This window comes from Artemia franciscana, chromosome 3 (genome assembly GCF_032884065.1).
Source record: "Artemia franciscana chromosome 3, ASM3288406v1, whole genome shotgun sequence".
NCBI lineage: Eukaryota > Metazoa > Arthropoda > Branchiopoda > Anostraca > Artemiidae > Artemia > Artemia franciscana.
In genome coordinates this window covers 35,889,102-35,903,411 of record NC_088865.1, presented here as the reverse complement: position 1 = coordinate 35,903,411, position 14,310 = coordinate 35,889,102, and the positions used below count along the sequence as shown (strand labels likewise).

Genomic DNA, 14,310 nt, shown 5'->3' with positions numbered 1-14,310 from the left:
CTTAGTGCAAATACATTATTTGAGGAACATTTACCTCTGTTCCTCCAGAGGCACCTATATCATCAACAAAAAGTCTCTAGTCTTCGCGATACAATGTAAAGAGAGCGGAGATCTGACAGATATGTGCAGCGTTGGGTACCCTTAAGATTACCCCTTCTTCTTCATTGTGCAGGTTACCACTAGAAGATTGCCTTGAGAGTTTGCCATCGACGGAGACGGATGATATTTGTAATAAGAAATTGGTTGCTCATTTTTCGCAACTCATCGTCAAGACTCGATCCGTCGAGTGTATACTCATGATTCTTTGCAGACATTTATTTTCAAAGACCAAGATCTAACGCTCTTTCTCTCCATTAATCTGCACTGTGTTGGCTGCTTATATCAGAATCAACAGAATAAAGTTGTTGAAGAGTCTAAGTTTGACGCAAGTTGAAGACCCATTCAACCAATAGATGCTCTTCATCCTGCTGAAAACTCCACTAGCTTACCCTACACGGACGATACTTCTAACTGCAATGAGTCAGTATTTTCATATGCTTTCCTGGTTTTTCATTTTGACCACCTGCTCAAACTCCTCACCCCCACGCTTGATCTCAAGTAATAAGTTCGATTATATATTTTCAAAAATAATGATGATTAAAATAAATACTATTCTAATCACAAATTGTTGCAAAAATATTTTTGTTTATAAATTCCTTGCTGTACCATTGTTTATCAGTATCAATACTATAATATTAAAAGACAGAAGGTATAATTCTAAATGTAATTCAGTCTTACCAACAGTTGTCAAAAGCATATTGTCTAGTAGTAGAGCTATGGCAACAATGAGCAAAACCAGTCGTCTGGATTGACGGAACTCTATAAACCATCTTCCAAAGCTGGATTCTTCCGTCCATCCTCGCAGAAATCCCATTCCAGGCGCACGCTCACAGGCTGAAACAAAACTTGTATACTTCCACATACTTATTATACATTTGGCTCCTAAGAACTTCACTTGAAGTAGTTAACTAGTAATTACACGCTTTTTGGATGTAGCTTGGAGAGTTTGATGGTGTTTTTGATATTGTGGAACTTTAACACTTATAAACACCCACAAAAATGAAAAAAAGTGTAGTTTTAGAGGAAAACACAATCAAATACAGCTTCTCAATAATAATCAGAGTAAATATAAAGAGCAATAAGTGAAATCTCAGAAAAATTTCACGATTTTGAACAAGCCAAATTCCCAATCAAGGTTCCTCATTTGGTGGAAGCTGTACCTGCAAAAAAGTGGGCCCCCTCCCAATGAAGTGGCATAAAATGCTGTTTCTGTGCTCCCTCCCACCCCTCTTTAGATAAGCTAACCCTTGTCTTTTCAGCATTCTTACCTGATAACTAAAGCCTTAGGTAAAAATATTATAGAGGTATTTTAAGCTATTTTATCACCTATTGTGGTCACAAGCTTTAAATTTGAGGTATTATCTTTTTTTCTTTGCTGTAAATATCAAATTGACAATGATAAATCCAAAATTTTGGATAGACTACAAAGCGTCTGCCGATACAAAATGTTGAGATTGCTTATACAATTTGATCTGTCAGTATTTTGAGCAACATTTCCGGTAGTAGATAAAAATGATAGTAATACAAAAAATAAACTAGGCCCTTGCAATTGTCAATTGACAATTTTTATTATATTCTAATTAGTGACGGTGTTAGCAATATGCGACCTGTGCCTGCCCTGCAGATTAGTGTAGACATAACCTAAGAATGCAAGGCTGCCTGAATGCTCTGTCATATCTGTACAACACAGAAAAACCATACAGAACAACCCCTTATCTGCATGGCAAAAGCTTGTCCTTAAATTTAATTTATGATAATAAGATATAATGAAATGAATGGCATCAATGTGATTCCTTAGCTTGTAATAATAAACATTGTGACACCACAAATTGATATTGCACACTAGGTACCAAAAGATTTAGTGCCATTGCTGATTCTATTAGGTTTTAAGTAAACTGCAAGTATAACTTCGGCATAAGGAGTGGGGATACAGGGGCATTTGCCCACCTTACATTTAGGCTCACTCCTGTTACACACACACACACACACACACACACACACACACACACACACACACACACACACACACACACACACACACACACACACACACACACACACACACACACACACACACACACCACACACACACACACACACACACACACACACACACACACACACACACACACACACACACACACACACACACACACACACACACACACACACACACACACACACACACACACACACACACACACACACACACACACACACACACACACACACACACACACACACACACACACACACACACACACACACACACACACACACACACACACACACACACACACACACACACACACACACACACACACACACACACACACACACACACACACACACACACACACACACACACACACACACACACACACACACACACACACACACACACACACACACACACACACACACACACACACACACACACACACACACACACACACACACACACACACACACACACACACACACACACACACACACACACACACACACACACACACACACACACACACACACACACACACACACACACACACACACACACACACACACACACACACACACACACACACACACACACACACACACACACACACACACACACACACACACACACACACACACACACACACACACACACACACACACACACACACACACACACACACACACACACACACACACACACACACACACACACACACACACACACACACACACACACACACACACACACACACACACACACACACACACACACACACACACACACACACACACACACACACACACACACACACACACACACACACACACACACACACACACACACACACACACACACACACACACACACACACACACACACACACACACACACACACACACACACACACACACACACACACACACACACACACACACACACACACACACACACACACACACACACACACACACACACACACACACACACACACACACACACACACACACACACACACACACACACACACACACACACACACACACACACACACACACACACACACACACACACACACACACACACACACACACACACACACACACACACACACACACACACACACACACACACACACACACACACACACACACACACACACACACACACACACACACACACACACACACACACACACACACACACACACACACACACACACACACACACACACACACACACACACACACACACACACACACACACACACACACACACACACACACACACACACACACACACACACACACACACACACACACACACACACACACACACACACACACACACACACACACACACACACACACACACACACACACACACACACACACACACACACACACACACACACACACACACACACACACACACACACACACACACACACACACACACACACACACACACACACACACACACACACACACACACACACACACACACACACACACACACACACACACACACACACACACACACACACACACACACACACACACACACACACACACACACACACACACACACACACACACACACACACACACACACACACACACACACACACACACACACACACACACACACACACACACACACACACACACACACACACACACACACACACACACACACACACACACACACACACACACACACACACACACACACACACACACACACACACACACACACACACACACACACACACACACACACACACACACACACACACACACACACACACACACACACACACACACACACACACACACACACACACACACACACACACACACACACACACACACACACACACACACACACACACACACACACACACACACACACACACACACACACACACACACACACACACACACACACACACACACACACACACACACACACACACACACACACACACACACACACACACACACACACACACACACACACACACACACACACACACACACACACACACACACACACACACACACACACACACACACACACACACACACACACACACACACACACACACACACACACACACACACACACACACACACACACACACACACACACACACACACACACACACACACACACACACACACACACACACACACACACACACACACACACACACACACACACACACACACACACACACACACACACACACACACACACACACACACACACACACACACACACACACACACACACACACACACACACACACACACACACACACACACACACACACACACACACACACACACACACACACACACACACACACACACACACACACACACACACACACACACACACACACACACACACACACACACACACACACACACACACACACACACACACACACACACACACACACACACACACACACACACACACACACACACACACACACACACACACACACACACACACACACACACACACACACACACACACACACACACACACACACACACACACACACACACACACACACACACACACACACACACACACACACACACACACACACACACACACACACACACACACACACACACACACACACACACACACACACACACACACACACACACACACACACACACACACACACACACACACACACACACACACACACACACACACACACACACACACACACACACACACACACACACACACACACACACACACACACACACACACACACACACACACACACACACACACACACACACACACACACACACACACACACACACACACACACACACACACACACACACACACACACACACACACACACACACACACACACACACACACACACACACACACACACACACACACACACACACACACACACACACACACACACACACACACACACACACACACACACACACACACACACACACACACACACACACACACACACACACACACACACACACACACACACACACACACACACACACACACACACACACACACACACACACACACACACACACACACACACACACACACACACACACACACACACACACACACACACACACACACACACACACACACACACACACACACACACACACACACACACACACACACACACACACACACACACACACACACACACACACACACACACACACACACACACACACACACACACACACACACACACACACACACACACACACACACACACACACACACACACACACACACACACACACACACACACACACACACACACACACACACACACACACACACACACACACACACACACACACACACACACACACACACACACACACACACACACACACACACACACACACACACACACACACACACACACACACACACACACACACACACACACACACACACACACACACACACACACACACACACACACACACACACACACACACACACACACACACACACACACACACACACACACACACACACACACACACACACACACACACACACACACACACACACACACACACACACACACACACACACACACACACACACACACACACACACACACACACACACACACACACACACACACACACACACACACACACACACACACACACACACACACACACACACACACACAACACACACACACACACACACACACACACACACACACACACACACACACACACACACACACACACACACACACACACACACACACACACACACACACACACACACACACACACACACACACACACACACACACACACACACACACACACACACACACACACACACACACACACACACACACACACACACACACACACACACACACACACACACACACACACACACACACACACACACACACACACACACACACACACACACACACACACACACACACACACACACACACACACACACACACACACACACACACACACACACACACACACACACACACACACACACACACACACACACACACACACACACACACACACACACACACACACACACACACACACACACACACACACACACACACACACACACACACACACACACACACACACACACACACACACACACACACACACACACACACACACACACACACACACACACACACACACACACACACACACACACACACACACACACACACACACACACACACACACACACACACACACACACACACACACACACACACACACACACACACACACACACACACACACACACACACACACACACACACACACACACACACACACACACACACACACACACACACACACACACACACACACACACACACACACACACACACACACACACACACACACACACACACACACACACACACACACACACACACACACACACACACACACACACACACACACACACACACACACACACACACACACACACACACACACACACACACACACACACACACACACACACACACACACACACACACACACACACACACACACACACACACACACACACACACACACACACACACACACACACACACACACACACACACACACACACACACACACACACACACACACACACACACACACACACACACACACACACACACACACACACACACACACACACACACACACACACACACACACACACACACACACACACACACACACACACACACACACACACACACACACACACACACACACACACACACACACACACACACACACACACACACACACACACACACACACACACACACACACACACACACACACACACACACACACACACACACACACACACACACACACACACACACACACACACACACACACACACACACACACACACACACACACACACACACACACACACACACACACACACACACACACACACACACACACACACACACACACACACACACACACACACACACACACACACACACACACACACACACACACACACACACACACACACACACACACACACACACACACACACACACACACACACACACACACACACACACACACACACACACACTATATATATATATATATATATATATATATATATATATATATATATATATATATATATATATATATATATATATACTACGAGCAAGAACTAGCCTGCAAAATCCCTTTCCCTAACTTTTATGAACCTTAACATTGAGAATGGGATTGGATTTCATCAGATTGTAAAGTTTCGGACAGGATCTCGTTAGAGGAGTCTAAACTTGATATTTATGTGGAACTAAGGGCTTCCCTGAGGGCTTTGCCATAAAAGAAGAATTTAAAATAAAAGGACACTGTCCTAGAAAAAGGAAAAATTGCATAGGTAAAAAGAAAGACTCAGAAATGATGCGAAACGAATTGCATATATCTAAACAATCAATCTTAAGTTTTGAAACTTAGTTCATAAATAAGCGCATTTTGAAGCCGGCGTAATTATTCCTGCGTCCAAAAAGAATTTTATTCTCTATATACGAAAAGTACTTAGAGTTCTTCTAGATCATACGCCTTTTGTGTTTAATTTACGCACTAAGAACTGTCTTTGAACTTTAGATTTGTATTGATAATCAGTGGTGTCAGTTCAGTAAAAGGTATGGGAGGGGATCAGGAATTTTTTAAAGTCTACAGGAGGGGACAAATTTGTCTTTTTCAGTTTTTTTTTCATTCAAAATACCAAAGAAAGAGCGATTCTCATTGATAGCGCCCCCAAAAAATTATTTCTAAAATGCAAGGGAGGCAAAGGATCTAGAGGAGGGACAAATCCTTCATTTTGCTTTTACTAATTTTATCAGCTGGAGTCATTTTTCATTCAGTCTGTTTTGGTCATTTTTCATTCAGCTGGAGTGGACTTATGAAATGGCTCTAATTTTAAGGTGAAAAAATTAAACTCTGAGAATTCTATCATCGAACCACGAACTGTTTGACAAAGTGCAAAGTCATGGCTCGGTGTGAAAACTGACAAAGTTCAGGTGTTACTAAGTCCTCCCCCACTACCAACATTTTTAGTGGAAACATAGTCAGATAAAAAAAAAAAAAAAAAAAAAAAAAAATCGAACGATTTTCAATCTCTGTGACCAGATGGCAAAAACAATTTCATGTTTCCGCCAGCCCCCCCCCCCCTTTCAATGCTAACTTCATAACATAAAGATGGGCATGTTGTATCTTGTCTGAACCAGAGTAAAGCAAGGACCTGAGCTATTTGTTATTAGAGAATGGAAGTGGGCCATTGGCCCTCTGAACCTCCCCCTCCAATAAAAACTTTTTAGAGAAGGGTAACAAAAATGTGAAGGAATGAAGAAATGTAACGGAATACGAATAAAAATTATAATAAATAAACAAGCAAAATTTAAGCCGAACAGAAAATAAAATGAATGAGCAAGTTAAACTTTATATGAACAATATTGTAAAATCAGAATTGATTTTACAATATTGTAAAATCATACTTGGTCCAGTGACTCCCGTTTTTAATCTTCAATCTGCTCAGAAGCGAAGAGTTTGTTGGCTGTTGGCTCCATCTTCAGGATGCCCGTTTCTGTTTATAGCAATAGGATCCCCGTGCCCCAAGGTATCATGTGTGTAATTTGAAGCTTTTGGGAAAAAAAAACTCTTAGCTCTTTTTTGGGGATAGCCAATATTTTCGGATCTACTTTTTTTGTGGATGGATAGACTCTTGGCCAAAGGACTTGATGAAATAATTTTTTAGCTGATTAGAAAAAAACAAGTTTTGCGGCGTTTTTAGAGCCCATTTTTGTGGGTTCCCACAATTGAGTTTCTTAATAAACAATATTCAGCTTAGGTTGCGGCGGCAGTTTTCCAACTGATCAGGAAAAACACGACTGTTTTGGCACGTTTTCTGACCCTGAGCACCCTTTTACCTCCGAACAAAGATGCGTGGTCTCCTTAGTCCAGATAACGATCCTTAAAATCCTAAAAGAGTCTACACCAAACTGAGCAAATTTAAGCCCTTTTTTGTCACAATTCTGAGAGGGTCCGTGTCCAAAAACTAGAGTTACTCTTGCAAATTAAGGCTCACTTGACCAGAGACTTCAATCACATAGTTTCACTCAGAAACAAAAGTTAATTGATATTTAGGGCTCCATTTCCTAACCAACCAATATATTTTTCCTTTTTTTCACGAATGGGATTTTCTTGATGAAATGGCCTAAGGATATAATTTTGCAGCCACACAGAAAAATTAGCTCTTTTCTAGACTCCATTTTCAGGGGGCTAATATGCTCAACTAATTGTTCTTTCTTACCTAAGAGTCTTGTTTGCCCAAGGGTTAGGGGTTTTGAGTTTGAAGTCGTTCAAAAAGATTACCCCTTCTTTGTCCTTTGTCGGGCCCCATTTTGGGTGAGGCGGTATTTTTTTTTCTGTTCCTATTTTTTCATTTGGGTCACCTTAGACCAAAGACTTAAGTATACAAGTTTCGGGTCAATCAGGGAGAAAGTGTTGGCTGTTGGTTTGGGCTTCAGTTGTGGGGATTGTGCCCCAAAATATTTTTTTAAAACCAATTCATTTTTTGACTATGGGCATAAAAAGACTTCGTCAATGGACATAGACAGGTGTAAGTTTCAAACTAATCAGAGAGAAATGTTTTATTGTCAATTTTTGGACCCTCTAGCAACCTTTCTCCTCTTTAACGAAAAATATTATTCTTATGGTCCCTAGCACCATCCCTGTAAGTTCGGAACCGATCAGACACCGAAGATTGAAGATCTTCCTTTTTCCATCGTACAACCCATTAGTAAACAAGAGGAAATTTCATAACTAGGGGCTCTACCCCGGGGTTATGGGGTTTATGTCATTTGCGTAGCTTTATCTTTTAAGTCTTTTCAGTATTTTGAACAGAATGGTTATTTCAAAATTTAATTTGGTGCCTTGGGCGTTGCAGGGGGGTTTGAGTAGAAAATTAGCACTAGAGGGAACTGGTTGTTCTTCAATCATAGTCATTTCACTCTTAAAAATGGCACAAAAACTTATAATTTCCCATCGAAGGAGCTCCCTCTTAAGTTTCTACGACCACTCCTTCCATACGGAATGATTGGGAAAAAGATAAATAAAAATAATACATTAGAAGTATTTAGCTCATTACCAAGACAACGCTGAAGTGAACTCTTTTAATAAAGCTGTAGCTGCAACCACGAAAGGTCTGATTTTGATATGGAAATTACTTTTTTTGATTAGCTTCAAAATCACAAAAAATGAAGATTCTAAGTTAAAATTACAGTAAAAACAAAGTACAGTATAATCGTCTATAAAACTAAACTTATTTGTTCTGATTTTTCACGAGGGTGAACATTTTAATTCATACAAACAATCTTGAATAAATAATGTCATCTAAGACGTTCTAATCATGTTGAAAGGTACGTAATCGGGTACGCATGAAAAAAAAAACGTTTCCTAGCGCATGTTTCCTCCTTGACGCTCAGTTCTTAAGCTATCGAATGACTTTCATTAAAGGGAAAAAATTCATATTTTATTGTAAATTAGAAAAATCGCTTTTTGATTGCTTTGTTTTGGTACCCGAAATTCTTGGAGTTGAAAGGGTGTAATAAATCACTTTTTAGTAAGTTTGTTGGTAGTCTATTATAGTTTGCAAAATTGAGCGGAGAAAATCTTATCTCTTTATGTTTGTAAGAGAGTTAAGAAAATATCAACAATCCTGCCTTTTGAAGCCAAAAAGAAAGGTAAAAATAGTAGAAACGAAAAGCATACTTTTTCACACAGGTCTGCACAAAAAGATCAGGCTGGCTTCAGTGACTGGCCCTTAAATATCGTTTGCTCAATGGTCTTTCAAGTTGCTTATTTTCGTGAATCTGGTCTGGTATTACTTAATTGAAAAGGCCAATATTTTTGAAAGTCTGGTGACAATATTATTTCTTATAAACATTCTGAGGGATAAAGGGCTATCTTTATTTTGTGAAACATAATACTAGCCTAAAGCTGTTTTTTGTTTTTTTACTATCAGATATTAAAATATTTTGCATTTAAAAATATGGTTTAACACAGCAGCATCATTTTTCTACTCAGCTAATATTTCCAAAATTTGAAACAAATTACAAAAATCAAATAAATAAGAAGCAATCAAGTTTTGCCAAAACCCAAAAACGAACTAAAATCAATAGCGATTGAAAGTAACCTATGAATAACTTTTACTTGTTATTATCCTTTAGACGAAAAATAAGACTTGCAGAAAATAGGTTTCAAAATAGACTTGTTTTCAAGAAATGTTCCATTTGTCATTTTCTTTATAAAGAGAGAAAAAGTTTTTAAAAGGACAAAGTCCTGCGAAACAACAAATTGAAAGAAAAATCCATTAGAGTTCAATTACGAAGTTGAATCCGTTAAAATGGTAGAGGCACTTTAATCAAAGTAGTGAATGAGATAGCGTTCACATTTATTTGAAAGCCTTTTCTAAATTTAAAATTAAAGAAAAGCTTAATGATAAGGGAAACTCAAAGCAACTTTGACTTTTTTTTGAGGTTCTTAGATTAAAAAGAAATCGTTGGAGAGGACGTTTTGGGCCCCAATTAGTAGTTTTGGGTCTAGGAGATCATAAATTCTTGCAAGATTACGAATTTAAAAAGATGCAAGATTATGCTTACACTTATATATTAACCAACACGTAATCTTCATATGCGAAATGAGTGTTTCCTAATAAAGGTAGCTGTTTTAATTTCATTTAAAAGTTGCTGAGCCTTGAAACATTGGGCCAATTTATCTCAAAAGCTGCTTTTAGTAGGAAATATGTTAAGGCTTTGAAAGCTAGCTGGTATATAAATACCCTGCAATTGAGCTGCCCTGTACTTAAACATTTACCAATCCGTTATGATGTCGGCATTGATCTATCTTAACAACTGCTTTCTGCAAGGATAATCTTTGACTCTGGGAAACCAGCTGTATGTAATCTAGTCAGATTAGTAGTATGCTATTAACAGGGACACAAGCGGCCAATATCCCCTGGAATTCCTACAACGAATACAAGTGGCCAGTATCCCTCATATATTATCAAAAAATACAAGCGGCCAGTACCCCCTTCGAATCCCAGTACCGGCACTTTTTAAGACCACACTGAACGGAGATTCCCCCTGTGTTTGCCATCTATATAGCCAACTTTATAGAGAGCGTAAATATTAGCTAAAGTTATAGATGGGACATGTTGTCTTTTCTAATGACATTTTTTAGCTTCTAGGCAGTTTTCCTGTGAATTTCTGAAATTTTTGTCCGATGTAGGAATCGAACATGAGACCCATGAGACCCAAGATTTCCTATGGTAAATAAACGACCTGTTTCTCAACTGAGCCAACAAGCCAGTGATGCTATTATGTTCTTAGAAATACATTCTAGCCAATCAAAGCATTGTTTCCGGGCGCTAGCCAACAGGTGTTAAGCGTCACTATATCGTAAAAAGTTAATTGTGTAATCAATTTTTCAATTAATTAAATATTTGGTAAATACTGTCAGTATTTTGTTTCCGGGTACCTTTTTGGCTTCATTCCGAGAATATGCATACCTCAGTATTTTGAGTAGTAGTGTTACCACTACTATTTTTAGTAGTAATATTACTAAGGCTACTGGTATGAACGTGGAATTCAGGGATAATTGAGGGGATGTTGGACTAAGTCAACACATTATATGGGCATGCAGGTTATCAACAAAACGTATCAGAAACGTCTCAGAAACAGCTTAAAGTATTAAGTTGAAACTATCAGAGCACGATAGAGGAGAAGTTGTACTGGAAAAAAAGGTACAATGTGAATACATCACTGCTTACAACTAATATTACTGCCATTTCTTCTACTATTATTTCTGCTAGGGAATAGGGTATACCTTCGAATAGGATATAAAATAAAAACTTTCACGGAAAGTATATATTAATCTAAAACTAATTAAAAGGCAGTGTGTTTGTGCTGGTCACCAATAAGATGTCTCAGCAATACCTCAAGAACGACCTAGGTTATTAAGTTTAAACTCTCGGGATTGCTGCTATTACTACTTCTGCTCTTATAATTGAACTAAATCAAAGGAGTATAAGTTCATCAAGGTTGGCAAAGAGCATAGATACGATGTATTAGGAATGATACTAAGTTTGATTTTTCAGAAAACCCGAGGAGGTATGAGGAGACTCAAAACTATGGATTCTTATAGAGAAAAACCGAAACGATTTAAAATATTCTTTTCTTCTCAAATGAAAATACTTTAAGAAATTAATTATAAATTAATTTTGAAAATTTTCCACAAAAAAATTTAATGTATGTTTAAAAATTTTAAAAATTTTCCACAAAAAAAATTGAATGTATGTTCTTACCTTGTTGCAAAGATGCTGAACATTTCAAAAATTAATATTATGAGGAGAATTTTCGTATTTTTTGCCGAGATTATCATTTAGCAGTCAAATTAGTCAGTGAAAATCCCAAAAGATGACCTTCGGATAAATGAAGGATAATTTTTTTTTTTACTTAAATTGCAAGCGACCTTATACAACTAAGCAACGAAAATGCAATAATATGCCTTCATGGCATTTGTCAGTATATGTACGAAAATTACTATTACATAGAAAGAGCTTTGAAAAGTAAATCAAACGAGTCTTGGTCGTTTTTTATAGACCTGTGCCATTTTATAACCCCCCTCCCCTCAAGATTTGCTTGTCTACATCTGTCAACACTAAAAGCAAATGTAAATATAACACCTGAGAATGAAAAATATGAAGCTTATCTAAAGTTTATGAAAGTTCTGCACCCTTTGGAGGGGAAGGAAGATAGATGCTTTAGAAAATTGAAATGTAGATTGAGGATTATTGTTTGGAGCGCGTATAGGATGACATATTGTGGGAAAAACAAAGAAGTTGCTTGTATTTTTGCGGTGGGGAGTATTTGGTGCCCATGGGTTTTATATACAGGTTTTCAGTAGTTTTCAGTCGTTTGACTATTCAAAAATTTTCACTCTCTGGTAAGGTGGCCCTGTTTGGCATAAATGGTTGCTTTGTTGCAGAAAATGGGGCTTATTTTTAACATGGTCCCTTTTGTGGCTCAGAAAGGTAAGAGA

General features: G+C 40.3%; 1 protein-coding gene across 1 annotated transcript in view; it reads right to left on the bottom strand.

Moving 5' to 3' along the window:
* Nucleotides 1–14,310, bottom strand: part of LOC136025224 (synaptic vesicular amine transporter-like) — an 89,687-nt gene that overhangs the window by 61,633 nt on the left and 13,744 nt on the right. Inside the window, exon 2 of the mRNA XM_065701047.1 lies at nucleotides 778–933. Coding sequence (XP_065557119.1) covers nucleotides 778–913 — 136 coding nt within the window. The 5' untranslated portion in view covers nucleotides 914–933. The remainder of the gene's footprint in view (nucleotides 1–777; nucleotides 934–14,310) is intronic.